General features: G+C 41.8%; 1 protein-coding gene across 1 annotated transcript in view; it reads right to left on the bottom strand.

Moving 5' to 3' along the window:
• LOC147901527 (chromatin remodeling protein DDM1-like) overlaps positions 1–25,027 on the bottom strand; it is a 128,085-nt gene that overhangs the window by 43,801 nt on the left and 59,257 nt on the right. Inside the window, exons 15-21 of the mRNA XM_087375035.1 lie at positions 22,547–22,622; positions 22,353–22,424; positions 22,170–22,270; positions 21,974–22,049; positions 15,026–15,070; positions 8,808–8,858; positions 8,609–8,692 (exon numbers count right to left, since the gene is read on the bottom strand). Coding sequence (XP_087231161.1) covers positions 8,609–8,692; positions 8,808–8,858; positions 15,026–15,070; positions 21,974–22,049; positions 22,170–22,270; positions 22,353–22,424; positions 22,547–22,622 — 505 coding nt within the window. The remainder of the gene's footprint in view (positions 1–8,608; positions 8,693–8,807; positions 8,859–15,025; positions 15,071–21,973; positions 22,050–22,169; positions 22,271–22,352; positions 22,425–22,546; positions 22,623–25,027) is intronic.

The following is a 25,027-nucleotide window of genomic DNA, read 5'->3' as shown; positions in this document are numbered from 1 at the left end:
AATCCCATAAACAATGGTGAATAGTCTTTGAAGCAGAGAGGCAACGAGGGCAAGTAGGGTCGGCTCTGAACCTGGATCTCCAAAGTTCACTGCAATCCCACCATGGATAGAAAGCTAAAAGAAGAGAGTGATCTTTCTATTCTTGTGGGATTTCTAGAGTCTCCTCCAAAAGCACCTTTGCAGATCTGCAGTGATATCAAATGTCTCCCGATGAGGAACCCTAGAAGGTCTCCAACCTCTACTACTGAGCTGAAATCTCCTAGCATTACTAACCGTGTAACGAAAGAAGAGGATGCTCTTCTCTCGATGCCCTGCATCAATCCACTACCACTCTCCAGGGTCCCACTGCAAATACCTAATGGGAACTCCCCCATAGAGCCAAAGCCTCCAAGACCCGCTGGAAAGTAACCGGGGGTCTGGGTCGAGGAACCACTCTGAATCTTATCCCTGCACCAAATGACCTATAACCCCGATAGGCTGAAAAGCAGACTCAAGCAAGATGTCCTCTGTGGATCTGAGCAATCTGCCACCATCCTGCACAGTAAAAACTAAAACATCCTCCTGTGCATCTCGAAAGGCCAAAACCTGAAGCGGAACACCGCCTCTCGTAAAAGTACCTGCCCAAGTGGAGCAAGTGAGTGGCATATCATCTGTGTCTACCCACTCCTCTGGAAGCGCTGCCTCAATCTGCAAGATCCTTCCTACACTCCCTCTGAGATATCCTGTCAACTGAGACTTAGTCTCCTCTGGAAGCCTGAGGAAAGCTTTCCAAGACCCCAAGGATGATGCAGGTCCCCTCTCCCACCTGGACCACTGCATGTAGAGTGAGGCACCAAGTGGTCTACCATGATCATCTAGAATACTATCATTTCACATGATGGGTTGCCTATCAATCTCTTCATGAGAGGAAGGAGGAATCCTCCGAAGAGTGCTCATGAAATTGACCCATGCTTTCAGAATGGCAACCATGAGAGGAGACGAAGGTGATCTGAGATGTACTGTGGTGAAGATCCACCTAATACTGCTCATCCAATCTCCTCCTGAAGAAGGTGTGCACCTCTGTATGTTGCTAATAAGAAAGGCCTTCCACGGTTCCTGCCCTGACATAAGTCCCCGCACCACCATCTTGCATAGTAAAGCTCTGCATTGTAAATCTGGATCAATAATATTGAGACCCCCTTCCTATGTAGGGAGAATGAGGGTCTCCCAAGCCACCCTGGCTAAGGTATCTGCTGTGCAATCAAACCCACTCTAAAGAAAATTTTTGGTCGCTCTCCTGAGCTGAGTGATGCAGTCCCTAGAATAGCACCAGCAAGAACAAACCAAACCGTGGCCAAGAGGACTTGGTTGACCACCACAACTCTAGAGGCAAGATCCAGCTTGACGAAAATTTCTGATCGGTCTCCTAAGCTGAGTGATGCAGTCCCTAGAATAGCACCAGCAAGAACAAACCAAACCGTGGCCAAGAGGACCTGGTTGACCACCACAACTCTAGAGGCAAGATCAAGCTTGGTTGAGCTCCAAAAAAGGAGCTTCCTCCTGATGCTCTCAAACACGAGAGCAAATTGCTACGTGGAAGAAATATCCAAGCCGACCTAGCAGCCCAAATACCTGACAGGCACACCCCTCTGAACCCAAGTGAATCCTATGTCAAGCCCCCAAATTGGAGTGTCCTCATCACTGATCCAAAAGCCATTGGATTTATGCCAATTTATCTGCGCCCCCGCCGCCAAGCAAAATAAATCCAATACTGTCCTGAAAGAAGTAAGCGTCTGTGGAGTGGCACCCAAGTAAACTGATGTGTCATCTGCCAACTCACTGTCAAGTAACTCCTCTTTCCTTCTAATGGGAAGTCTCAGCCTAAAGATGTCAGCTTGAGATCTAACATAGATACTCATAGCTTCAGCCACGAACAAAAAAAAGAAAGGAGCAAGGGGGCATCCCTGACGGACTGATCTGGAAATCTGAAATCTCTCACCCCTTACCCCACCAATAAGTACTTGGCTGTGGGCTGATCTGTACAAGGAGAAAAGACCTCTGATCCAAGCATCAGTAAAGCCAAAACATAGAAGGGTGCCCTCCAAAAAACCCCAATCTACTCTATCATAAGCTTTCTCAAAATCCAAAGGTAGAATGACTAGATTCTGGCCGCTCTGCATGGCCCACTCTGAGGCTTCCTAGAAAGAGAAAATGTTATCGAAAATGCTTCTGCCATGCACAAATCCCGTCTGAGTGTCATGAAGAAGATCTGGGAGAAGGGGTTGCAATCGGAGGCTGATTGCCTTGGCCATAATTTTGTAACAGGTCCCTAGAAGTGTGATAGGCCTCCACTGGGACACTAGATTTCTGCAACCTCCTTTCGGGATAAGGTGGATGAGACCTTCTGTAAGCGACCCGAGCATCTCACCAGAGTCCCAAATACCCTGCAGGGCTGAAGTAATGTAGTCTTCAATCATATCCCAGAATGCAATGAAAAAAGAGGGGGTAAGGCCATCCGAACCTGGGCACTTGCCCTTGTGAAGGGCTGAAAGTGCAGTCCTGAACTCTGTGTTGGTGAAAGGTGCATCAAGCAAAACATGCATATCCGGTTTTACCAACAAAGGGATGCTCTACCAATAACCTGTCTAGCATCCTCTCTATCCAGTGTCTCAGGATCAGCAGTAAGAAGGGCGGCATAAAAATTTGAAGCTATGCGCAAGACATCATCAGAATCTGTCTGTAAAACCCCATGTGAGTCAGTAAGTTGGGATACACTCTCTCTACTATGTCTAGGGCCAAGAGTAGAGAAAAAGTGTTTAAACTTTATTGACTCTACCACCCATCTGAATCCAGAAGGACTCCCGTGCATGAAAGGCATACTCTGCTCTCTGATCAAGCAATACCTGCTGATGAACCCTTGTTGCAGCAAGGCACTCCTGAATCCAAGCATTTGAAGGCCGTTTCTGCTCTTCCCTCTGCAAAGCTGCTGGCGAATACCAATCTCACGTTTGAGAATATGTCGTCTCCTGGTACGAGCAACTGAGAGGTAGAAGTCGCTAATACCAAAAAGGGCAGCAGCTACCTGTGATGGCAATGGCTGCCCACCCTGGACATGAGAAACCCATATCTGCAGGGCTGCCTCTGTAAGGTCCTCCTCTATGTACAAGGCATCTAGAGTCCTGATGCTGGCAAATCAGCCTCTCAAGTGAGGCTCTGAGATAGCCAACACAACAGGAAAGAGGTCTGAAGTGGAAATCCCAACAGCAATGCATACCAATCCACCTCTGTCAAGTGCCCAATCATCTGCACAGAATTTGTCAATACGTGCATGAATAGGCATCTGCTGCCTCCTGTTCAACCAAAAGAACAGAAGGGACTGTGGCTGAATAAGAAAGGCATCGTCCAACCAAGTATCTCTGCCACAGTATTGAAAAAGGAAGGCATCCCAAGCTGCTCTCTCCAAAGAGTAAAGTCCTCCTTCTCTACCCCCTTTTTTGTCTGACAGTAACTCAACCATGTTAAAGTCACCTCCAATCACCCATGAATCCGCAATGGGGGCCCAGGAGAGCAAATCCTTCCACATAAAGACACGTTCCCCTCTAATGTTGGAGGCATACACGTTAAGGAAACCAACCTTACACCCTCCAATCAAGAGAATAATCCACTGAGCTCTAGAGGGAGTGATGACTCCGTGTCCAACAACCAAAGGGAGAACCGACTGCGAAACTGAATTAGAAGTGTCCCCCCTGGTGCTCAAGGCAGGCGACCAAAAAGTATGACCAGAAAGTAGTTTGCCAGACTTAGAGCAATCACTGGCATCCAACTTGTGTTCCTAGATAAAAAGAATATCAATAGCACCTCCAGTGACACCTGGATGAAGCTGATTTCGGATCAGCTGCCTACGGCGACGGTGTGAAACTCCACCTAGGCCCTATATGTTCTAGTAGACTATCCTCATCGACAGGAAGATGCTAGATGGAAAGACTTACCCGACCTGGTAGAGGAAACCAACTTCCCCTGGGCCATGCCTCACGATTTTGACTATGTGGTTACTACTTTGAAGAATCTTCCTCAACCCTCAATAGAAGGCATCATTAGTACTTACAAGAAGAGGAAAGAAAGAACACTTCAAGAATGGGCAAAATGCATACAGAGGCACTTGTAGTGAGGTTTTCAAAGAGCAAGTACAAGGCTTGTAAACACTATGGGAAAAACAATCACCTTGAGAAGGATTGTTATAGAATCAACCCTTGCTCATATTGTGGAAAGAATAATCACTCTGAAAAGTTTTGCAATGAGAAAAAGAGAACTATGTCAAATCTGGTTGAAGAGAGAACTCCATCAGCAAACAAAGCATCCAACTTTGTAGTAGAAGACAAGGACTTTGCCTTTTGAGCAACTTGTCTTTGAATTTTTGTTTATCATCACTTGGTCAAATTTTGAGGTTCTCTGCCTGGAGAAGTACTCCAAAAGAATGACATGTCTTGTCTTTTGTAAATCACCTCTGGTCACCATATGATGTAGGCCATGTGATATGTGTTTGGTCTATCCCAGTTTTGTAAACCTTGACCCTTGGACACCTTTGCTAGCATGAGATCCTAGACATAGATTTATCCGTGACGACCATGAGATGGCATGAGAAACTATGAGACTAGATGTATCCTTGACATTGCAAGAGGCAAATCCTTGAGGGGGGGTATGTTGGGATAACTATGGTCAAGGGCTTGCTCTATGGTGCATGTGTGCACCTAGGGGAGTCACGTGTGTGTGTGTATGTTGTAGAGGCTGCGGTTATCTTTTCATAAGATGCCAGATGATAGATTGCCACAAAGGCGACATCTAATCATCAACAACAGTTATTTGCAACATGCTGAATTCAAGGCAATGGTTACTGAAGCAGCTCATTGTCTTTCATCTAACAACCATCTTCATGTTGATGATGCCTGGGCTTCTTTTATTTCTAAAATGCAAATGGTGATTAGAGCTTATGGCAAGTCTTACATGAAGACTCTGAGGGAAACCATTGCTCAGGCCAAGTCTACTTGTCAAGACCTCACTGAACTCAGTCATCATCGTTCGTTGTCCATGCATGAGCAAACCACATTATGTCAGGCCAGACATTGTCTTAAACTAAATGATCACAGGAAACTGGCAAAATGGGAGACTAGAGCAAGACAAAGAGCCTTCACAGATAAAGGTTGCTCTTCCAAAGAATTTTTCAAGAGTTTACATCAGAGGAGAATCCAAACAGAAATTTGCAGAGTGCTAATGCCTGATGGATCATGGACTACTTCACGGTCACAGCTTGCCTCTGTTTGTGTGCATCACTTCTCTCAGCAATTTGGCTCTGTAGCTCCTCCCTCGCAACAGGTTTTGCTTGCACGAAATTTACTGTTGCAAAATGTTTCTCCAATCATTTCCCCTACTCAAGCTTTGGAATTGGAGGAACCTTTTACTGAGAGGGAACTGTCAGATGCCATCAAATCATGCGGCAGATGGAAATCCCCTGGATGGGATGGCTTGACAGTCGAGTTTTTTCTAGCTAACTGGCCTATTTTGAAGCATCCATTACTATCTATGGTGAATGCTGCATGGCAACATCAGAAAATGCCAGACACATGGAAGAGAGGTCTTGTTAAACTCCTTCCTAAAAAACAAATCTGTGAGTCTTTGGCAGACTGGAGACCTATCACTCTTATGCCCGTAATTTACAAAGTCACTACCAAAATGATTGTTGCTCGGCTAAAGGGCTTTTTACATGATGGGTTGCATCCTGCGCAATATGGCTTTGTCCCGCGTAGGCATATCACCGATAACATTGCTAATGCCTACATTGGAATTGAATATGCCAAATACACACAGCAGGATGTTTTGTTATTGCAAGTTGATATTGCCAAAGCTTTTGATACAGTTCAGTGGGATTTTATTTCATCGACTATGCAGGCTTTGGGTTTTGGCACAAAAATGCAGCAACTCATTAATTGGCTATATCAAGATAGTGAAGCTGCCTGCATACTTTCAGGAGATATTTCTCCATCATGGACTCTTGCTTGCTCTGTCAGACAAGGATGTCCATTGAGTGCTTTACTTTTTGCCATAGCCACTCATCCACTGCTTCAATATCTGGATCACCTCTTGGACACTGACCAGCTGCACGGTTTGGAGATCCTTGGCAGTCGCAGCATGATTGCTCAAGCATATGCTGATGATTCATTCTTTACTCCAAAAAATAATCGGGCTGATCTGTCCATGATCATGCATGCTCTTTCTACATATGGTTTGGCTGCTGGCCTTCGGGTAAATTTTCAAAAATCAAAATTGTTGCCTTTACATGCACAGGACTGGCACAACCTTTTGTGGCCTGGGGAAATTGTCCCTGCTTCTCAATTCATTCGACATCTTGGTTATCCTTTAGGCTGGGGACTCACCCGTTCACAACAAACTGATTGGGTGCTAGTAAAGTTGAGGGCAAAACTTGAATACTGGAAGCTTGCAACTTGGCCATTACATGTTCGTCTGCGAATTACACAATCCATTTTGATAGCATACATACAATTTTATCTGCCTCTTACTATGTTCACTAAGGCAGATTTGGTTTCATTTATGTCAGCTATCATGGAAATTTTCTGGCGTTCAAAACATGGCAAGAAAAGTCTCAGATTACTCTCCATGCATCGTCTCTGTTCTCCAAAGATGCACGGGGGTCTGAACATTCTAAATATTCAAATGCATTTACTTGCTCATAGGGGGAAAATGATGATGCAGTTTCTACAAGGAGATCAGCCTTGGGCTTTTATGATTCGCTCTCTCTTATTACATCTTCATACATCTGCTTTTGGGAATTGGCAGCCTACTCAGTGGGAATTTTTATTTGGCTCTATCCAAGGCAAGATCAGAGGATGCCCTTTTGTCTCTTCTCTGCTTCTTGATTGGAAACACATTCTTTTCCACTTGGAATGGAAAGGCAGGGACTCTCTCTCGGGCAACTCTTTGAGGGAAGAGAATCTCTTTTGGTCTAAGGTATTCCATCCACCTTTGGCCATCCAAGAACCTCGACGTTCATATTTTCTCTCCTTCAAAGGCATTTCATCTGTGGCAGATGTACTTCAAGATGATGGCACAATTCTATCCTTTTCTTTGGCTGCTCGCAAATATGGCTTGGGAGCTCATTATCGTCCTTTATGGCATAAAATTTCAGCAATGCTCCAACCGTACTTGCCGGTACCTCATTTAGAAATTCAGCATCGGCTTGAGGATTGGATTTTACGCTCTCCTTCCTCATATGTCCGTCCTTTGAAGCTTTCACATATCACAGTGTCATCATTGTATAGAGTGTTATTACCTCCACCTTGGATTTCCAACAGAGCAAATACTGTTTGGCATATGGATCGTCCAATGAAGTGGTGGAGAAAAAGGCTGCGTCTCCTTTGGCATTACAAAGTCCCTCTTCGACAACAGCTTTTCCTATGGCGAGTTCTCCTTGGCATTTTTCCATCCGGACAGTTACTCGCACACAGACATATTGCTTCGGCAGTTTGTCACAGATGCTCGCACTCTACTGAATCAGTGATCCACATCTTTTGGTCCTGTCCAAATACTTCTGATCTCATTGCTCTCATCAGACAGAGGCTTCGACAGCGATTTCCTACTGTTACTTTTGGCAGATTTTTCTGGTTGTTTGGATTTCATCCCCAGAGACAGGGTTTTGATTTATTTTTCGTATGGGTGCGATATTGGACCCTATGGACTTTATGGATGGATAGAAATCATAGAGTCTTTGGTGATCCACTCTTTTCATCCTTCCTTTTTTTCAAACGATCTCTGCAACAATCATTCTACGATTGTTTTCAGACTCGTTTGATTGATCAGGATGTGTATACAGCCTATACTGAGATCTTTTCTTGAGTAGTAGCTACTTCGCTTTTGAAGCAGCTATGAATGTAATTATTCTATAGAAATAAAGATTTCTTCTCACAAAAAAAAAAGTATGTTGTAGAGGCACATCTAGTGCTATGATGTGTCTAGTGTGTGACCTAAGTGATGATGTAAGCCCAAGCCCCCCACATGGGAGATTCCTTTGATTTAGGCCAGACCCACTGATCTAGGGGCTGATTGCCACTGATATAGGAAAGGTGCCTACACCATCCTCTCTTTCTATAAAATGGAGGTCATTCCTTCATTCCAATACATGGATTTAGCCTCACTTGTGCTCTCACTCTTTGTGCCATGATGCATCTCTTCTATCCCATACTCCTCTACAGATTTGCTATACTTTAAACTCTTTCAATGGTAATTTACCGCATGTTTCTCATGCTATGAATCATGTATTTGTGCCTTGAGTGCTTTGCTCTTGTCTGTTTAATTTATACATGGTAGAACTTCCCCACTCCTCCCTCCCTCCCCCCAAAAAAACAAGGAAATAAATAGTAAAATTCAACTAAAATTCTGATAGGCTGCAAAAACTTCATAACCATCTTCACAAGACTAGAATAGATCCAGTTTCAAGCTCAAAAAAATTGCAGATCCATAAATCCAAGCTAACTATGACATGAAACGAATAACACTACAGCAGCTTCAAGAAATCACTCCACTAAGAAAGCTTCTGAAGTTCAATCCAACTAGTTCCTACATGATCAAGGAACAGCTTTTTCTCGGAACGCTGTTGAATTCTTTCTTCAACTGTACCGGCTGTCACAAGACGGTATACATGAACCTGCATCGAGCATGAAATTTTCTGTCACATCAACAATTAAACAAACTGGAAAACTGCAAAATCTATAGAAATAGATTTACATACTAACAAATTAGTCTTGTACAGCAATCCTTACAGGCTTTGTTTGTCCAATCCTATGCACACGAGCCATGGCTTGCAGGTCAACCTAGCACAGTACAAACGATTAGCAGTCACTTCACAAGCCGAAACCATGCCAGAACGATAAAATAAATCAGCCTTCAAATAAAGACTAAATACTTGCACAACAATGGTGCCTGATGCTGCCACCCTTGAAAAGACATACAACCCCCTGACATACTAGGGGAAAAAAGGGACAACATGAAGTTTGAACGTGTTATCAAAAATTTTGCACCTAACAAGAAACAAAACAAAAGGGAAAATGAACGACCAAATTTCTGCTCCAATAGCCCTAACAATAAGAAACGTTTGACGCAAAACATCACAACAAAGCATCCAGAAGATTTGAAAAGGTTACATTCAAGGTTTCTTAGAAGTTCGTGTTACAGTACAGATGAGCAAAATTATAACAATACCTTCTACTTTGAATGCTACCATAACTCTCTTACTTTAACAGTACACTTCTTCTAATATCTTTGCACCACAGATTCCTTGAAACAATGATCTAAAGGTGACCATAGCATAGTTGAAGCTGAGCTCTGCACCTTCTTACTTCTTCTAATATCTTTGCACCACAGATTCCTTGAAACAATGATCTAAAGGTGACCATAGCATAGTTGAAGCTGAGATTTGCGCCTTCTTAGGCCAAGAGGATAGCACCAAGATCTATGACCCCGTTTGAAACCTTAAAGACTTCCTCAAATTCGCAATAAACAACAGCAATCACCTTCACATCATAAACCCAAGGGTTCAAGGGCAGCTAGAACTGGTGCAATGAAGGGAAAATTCTGCACGAACAGGCTGGAAACTCCTACTCACTGATGGGCAGCCACATTTTGCCTCCAAGAGATCATGCAAAGCTGGGAAAGCAGCAATCCAGCTAGCATCTTCACCGTAGTCGAGATAAGGAGTGGGTGAGTGGAGAAGACAGAGGAAACGCAGCACTAGGGGCCATAAATAAGGGCTCCCCCCCCACCCGCCTTTACTCCAATGGAAAACTGGTTCTAAATTTGCTCGCAACGGAACAAGAGATCTAATAGAATCACATTCATACAAGAGAGCAAGTAAGCTCTGAATTTATAGACTGGAGAAGGCAGCCAAAACGCGCATGCCTTCTCCAAGCCATCAGATCTTGTGGCAAATGGAAATCCCTTGGTTGGGATGGTCTTACAGTGGATTTCTTTCCACACTGTTAGATGTTATTTCACCTGCAATTGTATATGGTCAATCATACCTAGGAATCTCAAAAAATGCCAGCCAGTTGGAAGAAAGGCCTTGATTAAAATAAGCCCCAAAAAACATTTGTGTGAGTCTTTTGCTGACTGGAGACCTATTACACTCATGCATGTCATCAATAAGCTGGTTGCTAAGGTGATAGTGACTCGTATAAATAAATTTTGCATGAGCATTTACACCCTGCCCAGTATGGTTTTGGTTCCTGCAGACATATTATAGATAATATTGTCAATGCATATGTGGAGACTGAATATGCAAAATATACTGAGCAGGATGTTCTTTATTGCAAGTGGTTATCGCTAAAGCTTTTGATCCTATATAATGGGACTTCATCTCACAGACTATGCAATCACTGGGATGTGGGGAAAACATGTAGCATGTCATTTATTGGCTATATCAAGAGAGTAAAGCTGCTGCCATTTTGGCGGGTGATAAAAATGATCAATGGACTCTTTCTTGTTCAGTGTATCAAGGATGCCCTCTCAGTGCATTGATTTATGCAATAGCTACTTATCCTATGCTTCGATATATGGAACATTTAATAGCTATAGGTGCTTTGCATGGATTAGCAGCTCAAGGAAGGAAGCCAGTGATTGTGCAAGCTCATGCTTATGACTCCTTTTTCATGCCTCAGAACATTGAAAGCTATCTTTCATGCCTTATGCGTGCTTTAGCTTTATATGGCTTGGCAACTAGTCCAAATGTAGATTTTTAAGAAGACAAATCTTTTGCCTCTTCATATGCAAGATTGGCATCATATTTCATTGCCAAGAGACATTGTTTTACCTATGCATCTTGTGCCTGATCTGAGAGTCACTCGTCGCCAACAATTGGATTGGATGCTTGACAACTAAAGAAGAAATTAGAATACTGAAAGCTGGCTATCTAGTTATTACATGTTCGGATGCGTATAGTTCAATCCATCCTGTTTGCCCATATACAATTTTATTTGATGTTTGCCAAACAAGACATCTCCTATTTCATGTCCAATATTATGAGCTTTTTTAGCGATCACGCCACCAATGTAAAGCCCTTAGATTACTTTCGATGAATCACCTTTTGCTCGCCTATAATGCATGGGATTCAGATATCTTAATATTTTGCCTACATACTCTTGCTCACAAGGGGAAAATGACGCTTTAGTTTATGCACGATGATAAGCCTTGGATTCACATGATGTGACGTTTACTTTTGCACTTGTCTACCGCAGCTTTCAATCACTGGCAACCTTCAGAACGGGATTTTCTCATGCGTCATATTGATGGTAGGATTAAGGACTTTCCATTTGTCTCTTGTTAGCTTTCTAATTGGAAGCACATACTCTCTCACCTTATATGGCATGGTCAAGTTACTCTGCTGGAAACTCCTTGCGAGCATTCATTGGTCAAAAGTGTTTTCTTTTTCATTAGCGTTGCAGGAGCCCCACCGCTCTTATTTTATTGGGTCCAAAGGAATATGCCTTGTGAAAGATGTGTTGGATGATGCTGGTATGGTGCTATCTCTTCCTACAACAATCAGACAGTTTGGCTTGGGATAGCATTACCAACACCTAAGCCTTATATCCTTTCTGACTTTTCCCCGGTGCCTCGTCTTGAGACTCTGGACCGACTCAAAGACTAGGCTTTCCATTTAGATGAACCTGGTTGTCGTCCTTTGCTGGTAGCTGACATCACGGTTGCATCGCTTTAGATTTTGCTGCCTCCTCCTTGGGTTTCTCTTCATGCAAATTGCATCTGGTCTATCACACATACTCCTAGGTGGTGATGCAAAAGGTTGCGGGTAAATTTGGACATGCAAACTTCCACTTTGGCAACAGATCTTCTTTTGGCGTCTTCTACTTAGGGTTTTGCCAATTGGTCAAATTCTGACACGTCATCGCATTGCCCCTACCACTTGTCACAGATGTCTATCTTTACAAAAAACGGCCTCATTTATTTTGGGGTTTCCTAGAATCTCAAGACTTCCTATTTCTGCTACAGCAACGGCTTAAGGCTCATTTCCTTAGTGACATTTTTGGCAAGTCTTTATCGTTGGTGTTCATCCAGTCCAAAAAGGCTTTGATCTCGTTTTTCCTTGGGTTTGCTAGAGGACACTCTGGACTCTATGGAAAGATCGCAGCCATAGGGTCTTTAATGATCCCACCCTGGCCAAATATCATTTCTTCCGGGCATCCTTATGATAATCTTTCTATGATTGCCCTCATGCACGAGATTTGGATTATCCTCTTTTCTTGTCGTATACCGAGATCTTTTGACATTGTAGCGAGCTATCCTCTCTTGGGGACTACTCTTTGTAATATAAATATAAATGGATTTCACTAAAAATGTGTGTGTGCGCGTGCCTGTGTGCATGTGTGAGAGGAATCATGAGTCGTTGTTCATCCCACCTTTTCTAGGTTTCACTCCTTCCAAATGTCACTATGACAATCACTTTATGATCCTCTATGTGATCCTTAGATATAATCTCCTACTTACTTGTCCTATATTGCGAAATTTTGATGTAATTGCAGTCCCTTTTTTTGGGAACTACTTATTATAATATAAATTAAAATAGATTTCACACCAAAAATAAATATCTCTCTCTCTCTCTCTCTCTCTAACATATCTATCTATTGGGCTCCTTGTATATTGTGGAAAGACAGAAATTATAGATTTTTAGAGATTCTACTTTTTCCATGTTTCAATATTTCCGGGTAGTAACTTAGGCAATCTCTTTACGATTGCTTGTATGTTCATTAGAATGCTTTCAATATTTCCGGATGTAACTTAGGCAATCTCTTTACGATTGCTTGTCTTACAATGAAATCTTCTGATATTATAATGGCATGTCTCCTCTTTGGGGACTGCTCTTTGTAATATAAACATACATGGATTTGTAATATAACAGTAAGTTTTGCCACCTTCGGAGGTATTTTTGACTACTGCCCAGCTTAATTTTTACCTGTTCTAGAGGACTCTCTGCTGCAGCAAAGTTCCCCTTGTTTGGGGACATTTCTTTGCTGTTTGGACGTGCTACAGCTTGATTTTGACTCGATAAAGCGGGTTCAGTTATTGTAGAGTTCTCTCTTTTACTGTACCAGTCCCAACAGAGGTTGAATAAACCCTGTTTCTGCCCGGGCTGCGAGGTTCACACAGAGTGGGGTGATTTAAGATCCATTTTGGCAAAAATCAGATTATCTTTGAACTGTTTTCAACAAGTTTATGGTGTTCTAAATCAAAGATCTATACCTGGTGAGTTTCAGTTCTCGGCTACCTTGCATTTAGAGTTTTGTTTCCATCTGCATTTGTAGGCCCTTGCGCCTTGGGGAATCTTTTTCATAGGTACACTCAAGGTTCAGTAGGCACTTGTGCTTTGTTTGAGCCAAGCATTGGCTTGTTGGGGCAGATTTGACTCTCTTTGGAACTGTTCAAACACTCCATTTTCAGGCTGCATTTGCCTAGCCAGATATTTTATGCAAACAGATGAATGCATTGTGCTCAAACAGTCAAAACGCATTCAGGGACTGTTACAAAGGTTCAATTTTCAGGACTGCAAGACTGTTTCGACTCCCATGGAGCCAAGGTTGAGGCTTTCCATGCATGATGCAGGTTAACCTTTTGATGCTGTTATATACAGTCAAACTGTCGGATGCAATCTCTTGGTCTGCCCTATGCCAGGGGGTGACTGACTTGCATGCTTTGGGCTGGTGATTATGGCACTAGACATTCCACCAGTGGAAATTGTTTCTTGTGCATTTCTTGGTTGAGCAAGAAACAATCCACTATGGCAACTTCATCTTGTGAAGCTACAGGGCAGCTTTCACAACAACAGCTCAATGTGTACGGCTTAAGAGATTGATGCTAGACCTTCATGTTGTTCCCATACTCGCTGACAGCGCGCTATTGCAGTGCCATGGAATCATGTGTTTCATGCGTGCATGAAACACATTGAGATCCATCGAGGGATCCGTTGGATGAATAGCCTTCACCTTGGTTGCTGGCACATACTCTAGACAATGAGCTGGGATCCTGTGAAGCAAGCAGCATAGCAGCCACTTGTACATTCTAGTTTATCTTTATCATTTTTTCTACATTTTCTAATAGACGGTCTTTAGTTTTGGGGCTCAAAAACATACTATTTAGAAAGATATTACATAGACAGACCAGAGTGACTATTGATGTTGCAGCTCAATCTAATGCTGCATCCATACAGTTCACCTTGTCAGTGCTGTGGTGTCATCAACAGCTTAATATCCTCCTCCATATTATAATCCTGCTTGTCTAGTGCTGCGAAAACTAGAGGAGGGGAGGCCAGGCTGAATAGGATAGCTGACATGAGCAGTTGCCTGGCTATGCTTGCTATACTAAGCTCTTAAGTGAGACATTGTGCAAGTTGTAGAATCCCTCTTTTACTAGTGTAATTTGACCTCACACAAAGTCAAATGCATTGAGTGAAAGCAACGACCATGGTGATTTATCCAATCTGACTTTGCGTTTGTTTGCTCCTATGCTAAAGCTAGAGATGGACAACTATGTGTTGCAATCATTTGTATAAACTAACTGCAAGCAAACAATAAGTGTTATCTTTACAATCTCTCAGCCGAGCTATAAGTTCATTGCACAAAGTGCTACAACACTAAAATGAGAGAAAATATCTAGCAAGTTAATGTCTAAATTGAGATCGCAGCAAATCATGAACCTGCCCATAAATTACAGGCAAAGCATTATGATAAAACATGCTACGAAAAGCAAAAGAGTGATAATCTCACTCTTAAGTTTGCATACAAAATATTTTACTAGATGAATGCCACACATAACTTTAGTCTTACCTATTGTTCATGAGCATATTCTCTCTTTTGAATGCACTTAACACTACACATTCTCTCTTTTGAGTACACTTGAACATACAGTGTCATTTCAATTCACCAAGAGCCTAAGCTATTATGCTAAAACTCAAATTCAATTTTCATAGAGAACACACCTGTGGATTCCAATCGCTGTCAAACAATATTACAGTGTCTGCAGTCTACAACAAAGCCACGCAAAATTAGTCGAATTTAAGATTAAACATCGTTACACCTTGGGTGCGAACAAGTCGTGTGTGCAAATCCTAAAATTAATAAGTACCATATTATTGATACAAGAAATTTCCATGATTTCAAACAGCAGTTTGGCAAACAAAACAGAAAGTCTATATGGCAATCTTTGACACCACAGGATAATGTGCTCATAGTTGTAGGCCTGACGTGCAAAAGGTATTCCTTTTGCTACTTGAGGATTCATCGTAGAGGACATATCTACAAACCACACACACATACACAGTCCAAGCAAGGAATTTAAGGTTTCGCACGATTTCTATGGCAAGCCTCCATAAACCTTGATGCCTGCTGTTGTACCTTCCATCTTGCTTGTCTTTGCCAGTGAGCTATCTAAGTCATTGCAGCTATACCAAGTGAATTCCATTGCAATAGATTTTTTTGCACTCTCAGATACCCCAAGCACACCCTTAATTATAATATCTATTATCATAGTGGAGGTCTTAAGCTTGAAGCCACTCAAATGCTCATTCGGGCAGCGATGCTCATTCACGTAAATCCATCTCAGCCTACATATACCTCCTTGTTGTAGGACCAATCACTCGGTCCAACTGACTCCATGAACGTGTAGTACTCTCATCCACCAAGGCAAAATACATCAGCCTTTCTCATGATGGTCATGAACCTATTTTGTATCCAGCACCATCTCTCTAACTTGATGCATTTTTTTGACATGATGAGCATTCAAAGTGATAAGCAAAGGGCGTACCACTCCTTGGCTATGGTACTTATCATAATACTTAAGCAACTTATTGCTATTCATTTTCACTTTGTCAAACAAGCTCTACAGGATCAGCATGTCAGCCTCTCTTTATGGCCCCACTCGCAATATGCTGGCATGTTTTATTACTCAAGACAATTGGGATCACCATCATCAATTGCTTCAAATGACCGAGCTTCACACTTGATTGATGTATAGGAGTGTGTGGTAATCACTTACAATAATCAATCAGTAAATTAAGACGTAGAATCAGAGCTGGCAGTCAATGGAGTAGTGAAGCCCATAGACATAGTCTTGTAGAAGGTATCTCGGTACGATGGTAAGCAAATAAAAATGAAATTTGTTATCGCTTGCTCAAGAATCAAGATCTACTATGTATCATTGTTTATGAAGAATACACTACTTCCTCACATGAGCCATTGTAATTGTGAAAAGGTGATCTTTCTCCTAAGTAGATATACCTAGGCTCCAGCTCGAAGCATCCTAAGGGCCAAAACAAATCCACCCCTAGCCAAACAAATTTCGTCCATAAAAGGAAACCATGGAAATACGAAACCAAAGCAATAAAGAAAGAAGCCATCTCACCTAAGTGGTTGGTTCTGAAAAAATCGTACTCTAAGTTTTGAAGAGAAACTCTCACTAACCTTGGGCCACTTTGAAGACACCTTGGCAATGGTCCCAAAAGGCATGAAAAGCGTGGACAAGTTAGTCCAAATGGACATAGGATGTATTAAACATAAGTGGTATATTAAATGAGTCTTTTGGATGTGATACACATGACAAGTCTCCCAATTACCTTCTAGACTCTATTAGGAGATAGGAAGGCAAGGTTGAAGAAGTTGATCCACCAAACTTATATGGCCATGCCTTCATAGATGTGCGAAGACACTCTTCATAATGAAGAGCACTTCTAACCTCATACATCTTCATTCTTGCAATGATCCAGACACACCATTTATACAAACCAATCTCAGGTGGCATAGCTTGAACACTCCTCTCCCCACTTTGGCGTCTCATTTGCCTGAACATTACACACACTCATCTTAGCCAAACTTCCCATTTATCACTAGCTTGGATCAAGCACAAACAAGGATCTACCCATGAGTTCATTAGGTGCAACCAAAGACACAATGAGACAATCAACAACCAGCTAATGCATCAATGGGAGCTATAGAGGAAGTGCAATGCACCTTCCAACAAGTCGCACAATAATTTCCTCGAGAACAACCAATGGCTTGACTGCATGACGTTAGAAAACATCCCAACTAATGGACTAAGAGGACCGTTCTTGCCATTGGAGTGCCTTGCTCAACATTTCCTTATGAACATGCAACTAAATGATTGTTCTAGCTAGCCCATAACTATGGTCCCATCTTGGAATCATGTGCTCAACACCGTTCAAGCCAAGATAATTGGTGAAGCATGAGACTCCTCACACACAACCTGAACGCAACTATCATTGTATTACATTGCAATAGTCCAAATATCACAACGATAGCTTAATATGAAGACATCTGCTACAGACACTTGTACACAACAATAAGGGAGCCTAAATTAGCTCCAAGCTTGAAGAGACACATTCAACAAAGATGCAAAGGACTAGAAGTTCCCAAAACTCAAATCCTCATTTAAGGTTGCTAGAGCTTCTTTGAAGATGATGAGCAAATGTTGGAGTCATTCATAAGCATGCACATGTAGTAGCGCAAATCATTATTTTAAACCATGCCGTCGCTATTGGGACCTACCTATTCGTCCATGGTCCTTCTTAGCCAATCATTGCCTTGCCATAAACCCTAGATCTAGCAAGCCATAGCAACAACGAGACTAATGATGCTAGAACCTTCCATGAAAAGCCACAAGGTCAATGGCTTAGCCAATAGCATTACCAATAACTCTCCTATGTTTGAGTCTACATATACCTCAATCATATAACAATAGAAAAGGACAAGGACTAGTAAATACTCTCTCCTTCCTATTGTATCTTTGAGAGGAGCATATACCTCCAAAGCTAGTGGAGATTTATCACGCTATGATGCGATCAATAGCAATGTGGATTTTTGTTAGTCAGATGTACAACGTCACAAAATCTTGACTTCTAGTAATCAAAGACTATGCTGCAGACCTCTAGCATGCTTAATGAGTAGCATGGCTAGCCAAGAATCTGTTTAAAACCCCAAAAGAGGATCTCAAAAGGAGAATGCTCTCAGCAATGAACAAAATGAAAGTACTCGCATGTAGACTAAAGAACTCATAGGCTTGATACTTGATTGATGTGACAAGTGACAAGTACAGCTCTTATATAGAGCACACATACACATATGAGTACCAATGCATATGGAATAACTCCCAATGTGACACGTAGCATCCATAGGACACACTAGACTAAAAGTCACACTAGGACTCACTTGAACAAACCAAAACTGACTCAACTTGACTCCATTTCCTAACACCCCCATGGAGGAAAGATGAGTGACTACTCGAATGGAACCAAGAACAAAACATGACAATGACGGTCATCGAACTGTGCAATGACGATATAGAACTAGACATGGCTTCCATGCTAACTCAGAGGCAAGTGAGCATGGCTCAGAGGCTAGTGAGCATGGTATAGACTTAGAGGCTCACCTAGCATGGCTCAGAGACTCATCATGCATGGATGCATGACTAACTCAGAGGTCTAGGAGACCAATGCACCAACATCCTGAAACTCACGTATGAGGCCTGATAAATAGACCTATCAAAGCCAATACATGGCTCCCACAGTACATCCCCCTCCTGGCTCCAGGGTCTAATGAAAGACATGGAGCCACACATGACAAATATAAAATAAATAGATCATTTTAGGAGGACTATCCAAGGTTGAGAATCTTTATTGATACCTCAAACATTCATTTTAGAGAGACTACTCAAGGTAGAGAACCTTTATTGACCCCAATCATATAAAATAAAAATATATTTGATTTATTTTATGCATAGCAAGGGCAGAGAACCCGTAAATGACCCCAAGTAGCTGCTGCACATAATAGTGTACATCCTAATCCGAAGAAATACATCGGTGAAGAATACGGCAAGAATGCCCGAATGATATGTTGATGTCGGCCATGGGAGCAACTACAAGGAGCAATCACATAATGACTCTAAAAATGTCGCAATGTGAGTCACCAAGATCGGAGTAGAGCCTCAAATTTGAGCAATTATGCCCAAAGGAGACAAAATGCCCAAATGAATGTACCCAACAGTAATGAAATTACATCAATTTTGAAAAATCCCCAAAAATTTTGCATGTCAAATGCTTCAATTATGCTAAAAGACTGCAAAAGTCAAAAAAGCCCTAAATTTTAAATTTAGGTTTCTATCAAAAATTAGGATTTTCAAAAATTTAATGCTTTTCAAAATTTGTTGCAAGAAAGTGTCCTAGCAACACTCAAGAGCCCTCTGATCATGAAAGTTTGAAAAAATACTGAGTAATATAACTTGAAATTTTAAAACTTGACTTTTAGGTTTAAAAACACAGTTTTGATTGTTTTTCTCATGTTTCAGCACTGGATTTGCTGTTTGGAGTGTCGTCCTTTAGCAATGGACGTGGGCAACTGTAGAGACAAAGGCGGCAAATGAAAAACAAGCTCAACCAAACCCTAAATCATCCAAAACAGTGTGGCGGCTGATAGAGACGCCACCAACTTGCTAAAAAAGGGATCTAGAGTGAAGTTTTCGCAATGAAGAGCTCCAAGACGAGCAGCTTCACCAATGGCAGTAGCTCCAAGCTAGAATTTGTTAAATAAGAGCAGTTCGTGGAGAGGCTAAGGGTGAGAAGAGAAGAAGATGGGGAGAAAGGGATGGAAGGGAGCTCAATCATGAAGGAGAGGATGGCTTCCATTTGCGAGCTTCTCTCATCCTCTAGAGTAAGCATGGAGAAGGGAAAGGTAGGAAAGAAGACTCTGATACCACATGAAGGTGCATGATGGAGAGAGAGAGAGAGAGAGAGAGAGAGAGTAGGCTAGGGAGAGAGATAATGATCCTCAAAGAGAGACATAATGAAATGGAAATGAAATAGCAAGAGCAATGAACAAAATGAAAGTACTCACATGTAGACCAAAGAGCTTGTAGGCTTGATACTTGATTTATGTGACAAGTGACAAGTGCAGCTCTTAGATAGAGCACACACACACATATGAGTACCAATGCATATGGGATAACTCCCAATGTGACACGTGGCATCCATAGGACACACTAGACTAAAACTCACACTAGGACTCACTAGAACAAATCAAAACTGACTCAACTTGACTCCATTTCCTAACACATCATGCTCATAGGAAAGAGAATGTGGTTGCAAATGCTCTTATAACTAACGGCTTGGTTATTTCTATTTCTATAGTGCAAGAAACCCCTTTGATGCAAATGCAGAACCACTATTGCTACTCTGCATAGGTCGGTAGAGCAAATATTACCATGTTACATTAGTTGAGCCCCAAGATCCATGGAAAAGAGGATGTGATTGCACATGCACTTAGCCATAAGGGCAGCAATGTCCCTTTAATTTCCAAACTGCAAGAAAGCACTTGATCAAAATGCAAAATAGTCATCACAACCCAAAGGAGCATAGAAGCATCATTGTCATGTCACATGAGATGCATCACGACGAGATTAGCACATGGATAACGTTGCCTCGTGACATTTAGCAAGTATCCAAAATTGGAAGGTACACATATAAGCTTTTCATCCAATATTTCTTGTCTAGTTTGTGGAATTTCCCACCTCATTACCACCTTTGGAGAGCTTTGTTTGTAAAGTGCAGCATCAAGCTGAATTTCATTCTTCATTCCACCTTGAGTTTATTTGATGAATAGATGGAACCATATATTCATCTTGCACATATGTCTTGACGTGTGATGTGAAGTCAGCAATATAGCACATGTAATTTTCCTTTTAATTAAGAAATCATGAGCGATCTTCAAAGGATCATGGATGACTTACAAGGAAGCTTTGAGCCGCACTCAATGAGTTTGTCAAAGCTTAGATTGCTCAGGCACAAAATTTGTATCAAAAGCAAGACAATAATAACACAAAAGATGAAATTTTTTTAAGTTGATAAGGATTTCAGTCTAGTAATTAATCAAATGCTCAAAGCTTTTGTACAAGAGTTTTGGGCCTTTCTCATTCTAAATGTCGATAATGAGGTCATCACACAGTTACATCATCTAGCTACTTGGACCATGCTTACGTTCAATTTGGTCAATTGGTCAAAGCCATACACAAGTCCATCCATTGAGATGATTTGGGACAAGGAGACTCAAGAGATAGTTAATGAGGCAACAGCTTTTAAAGCCCATACATATACTTTTGTGAAAAGTGCAAGAAAGGGGCCAACCTAAAGGGGTGACAATATAACACCAACAATGATCGTGGGATTCACAAAGCCATTTTGCTATTTGAAATTTTCCCAAGCACTACCCTACGTCCTAGAGGCATACAAGAAGGCAATCACCTCATCTAATCCCTTCCACGCACTAGCGAAGGCGAGGTCACATACATGTGCTCATGTGCAGCTACCTACCTCAATAACATGAACAACAATAGTATATGCATGCATTAGGGCCCATGTTGTAAGACCTTGATTCATCAAACTCACGCTTTATCCTCAAGCATTTTGTAAGCAAAGGGGTACCTTTTGGCTCTAGAACAGCCTTTAGATCCAAGAGTATTATCAGGATTCCGTCCATATCAAAGGATTGTTGTTGCACGTCAAGCAACACAAACGACACACGTCAGGCAGTAAGTCTATCAAATGCCAAGGCAAGGAGATATTTAGATGGCCCATCTTTCAACATAGTAACAGAGGTTACTGACATGGAGGAGCATATGTGTAAAAGCAAAGTGTCACACATCAGTGAGCCATACATAGAGCTGATAGCGCATCATATAAACAACGAGACCAGACAGGTATAAACATTTCTTAGTTTTAAGTCAGGAATACTCAGACAACAGCTTGAAACAATTGACCAGCCTTAATGTGTTTTTGCCTATATGCTTGAATTTTTGTACAAAGATTTCGTTCTGATTTTTCAATCAAACACTTTGCCAACTGGGGAGATTCAGGCTAAGCATTTACCTGAAGGTTTATTCCCAAACCACCTGCCCTGGTAGACAGTAAGAAGATGAAAATTGGACTTGAGGGCTTATTGAACCTGCCAAAGTATTCCTCCCACTGTAAGCTTTTCTCATAACTGTTCAGTAACTTGTTCCATTCTATGACATACAGGCATTTATGTATTGTTTATGGACTTTGCACATATATCATTACTTACATATGCATATCGATAGTGCGTTGCACCCGATTAGTAGAACCATCCAATCTTCTGTAGTCAAAGCCTCTCAACTGACAATAATCTTCAAGGAGATTTAACATCTGCAGCAGAGTTGGAAAGCTTTTTTAAAATTTACTTCAAAGCTGTGATATATCTAAAGAGGCAAAGCAGATAAATAGTTACCGTCGTAAATTGAGAAAATAGTACCACCCTGTGCCCACTTGTTTGCAGCTTATGCAGAAGACGGTCCAATATCTGCATTAAAATAACCATGAAAAACATTCATGGAACCTCTGATTCCTTGCAGATAGAATAGCACTTAAGCATTTGAGTTGCTACAATAGTAAGCCACCTTAAATGTCAGTTTCAAACTACACCTGCATTTTCCCTGAAGCTGTGACAATGTCCTCCCCAATCACATCTGAATCTCCTTGAGCTCCTGGAAATAAATACCTGCTCCCACAACGCAGACAACAACACAGAAGCAAGTTTTGTAAGCGTGATAAGGAAACCAGAAAAATGGCTTGAATACAGCCCTAAGATACCCTGAAAGTCTAACACTCTCTTTTTATTCAAAAACACAAACTTGATACTAGAGATTATGCAAAGTCAAGTAAATTGCTACGTGTCATACATGTTGGTCTCCGACTTTGGGCACTAGGGAAGGAAATTGCATTTCAATTTCAGATTCGTATCTTCCCCTAGTGGAAGGACATGGTACCGTTATACCTTCTACAGCAAAGCGGGTCATTCTTTTGATTGGAAGACGTAAGGTTGGTCTTCTCAACCTTTATGCCCCCAACAATAGAGGGGATCTTGTTCTTTTATGGAAGAAACTTCTCTTAGGCCCCCCTTACAGACTCATGGATTATTGGAGCTAACTTCAATATGGTGGAGTTCCCTTATAAAAAAAGTTAGAAAGAGAAGGTGTCATTCACTCACTGGACTTTGAAGAGAGCGACTTGGGATGCCTTCCGTTTTCAGTTAAAGACAGAGATGCTAGGACAATAATGCCTTTCACACTTTGCCTCATTAGCTCCTATTGTCGTAGTCAAATATGAACTTGCAAATGCCCCTCCATGCATGGATACACAAATTTGGTTTTGATAACTGGGCATTAGCCAAAGGTAGCTCGGTATGCATTACATCAGGGGTTTCTCCCTCGGATCAATTTCCGGTGGTTATGATGATTTTGAGCCTCATTTGAGACGCCGCTCTGCCAGTAATAGGATTATAGATGCCTTGTATGTACATGACAGCCTCGAAGGATGTTTTGCAGATTTGGTTGTCTCATTTGTAGGGTGGAGTGCCATATCCTTCAATATGGTGGGGCACTCCTTCACATACCGCAATACCCTTCTCTGATGTGAAAAGAAATAGGAGACTTGAGATTCTTAGCGGGAGACTAGCCTCCAACCGCAATTAGCAGCCTAAAGAGAAAAAAGCAAAACGCCCTACCAATGCTTGGAATTAGAAGCTCCTTGTTGTAGTAAGGGCTCATCAATAGATTTTGTTAGATCAAAAAGAAGAGTATGTCTTTAATGCACGGGAGTCCTTTTGAATTCAGATGGGAGGAAGAGTCATTAAACAACTTTTTTCTACTCTTGGCCGAGACATGGTACAGAAAGTGTTTCTCAGCTTATTGACTCTGACAAGGTTTCACAGTCAGATCTTGATGCTATCTAATGCATAGCTACTCCCTCTTGTCAGTAAATCCTAACACGCTTGCTAAGGGTGATGCCAAATTAAGAGTGGTAGAGTATTCCAACCTTGGTGAAACCAAACACAAAGGTCTCACTTAATGCACCTTTTACCAATCTAGAATTTAGGACTGCACTTCTCACCCTCCACAAGGGCAAGTACCCAAGCTCAGATGGGTTGGCACTCTCCCTTTTTATTGCTTCTTGAAACATGATTGGAGACCATGTTACTTCAGCCCTTTTTGCGACTCTGATGCTATGCCTAATTCACTTACAAAGGCTCTCATTCGTCTTATCCCAAAGGGGCTGCAGAAATTCGATCTCCCAATGGAGGCTAATCACTCTTTTGGGCACCTTTTAATGAGCTTTTGAGCAAAGCTATCAGCCTGTGTTTGTACCCCATTTTTCTAGATCTCATCCATGGAACTTCATGCATGGCCAAAGCATTTTTCATAACTTCTCATTTTGGGAGGCTTCACAATGGGCTATGCAAAGTGGCCAAAGGCTCACTATTCTTCTCTTGGATTTCGAGAAAGCTTACGATAGATTGGGGTTTTTTGGAGGGCATCCTTCTATGCTTTGGATTTTAAGATGCTTGGATTAGAGGGGTTTCTACTTTGTACAAATTAGCCCATAGCCAAGTGCTTCTCAGAGGGACACGCCATTTGGTAGCAAACAGTGTTGCACTTGACCCTGCTCAAGTAACGGCCAATCTTTTTCTTTAGTAACAAACAGAGTTTTCTTTAGTGACACACGGAGCTTCCTTTGTGTTTAAGGCGATTGGGTTGATACAGATGTCAAGCCTCACTATCGCTCCACTTGGCTCGGGGCCTTTGCGAGGTCAAGTATCACACTTCAAGTCATAGCCCTACGACGTTCAGACGTGGATGCCTTGACCTTTAATGTTCACTTCCGGAGCAAGTTGTCCACATCCACAAATGAGGATATCCTTGTGGATGTTGCTTTTTCAACATTCAGGGTTGTAGGTCATGTGAAGCAATGCTTTTTGGCTTCTCAAGGGTATCTACACCCTAACCCGGATCACATTTCATTGAGGCTTTGGCTCCATGGAGGTGTGCCCATAAAGTATTTTCAGTGGGACACCGGGAAAAGTAAGTGGATTGATGCAAGACACCAAGAGAATAGTCTCCCGTTCTT

Source organism: Dipteris shenzhenensis, chromosome 5, assembly GCF_047967505.1.
Source record: "Dipteris shenzhenensis isolate YYH24624 ecotype China chromosome 5, Dip_SZ_1.0, whole genome shotgun sequence".
NCBI classification, from domain to species: domain Eukaryota; kingdom Viridiplantae; phylum Streptophyta; class Polypodiopsida; order Gleicheniales; family Dipteridaceae; genus Dipteris; species Dipteris shenzhenensis.
Note: the sequence above shows the minus strand (reverse complement) of the source record. Positions and strands in the feature narration are given on the sequence as shown.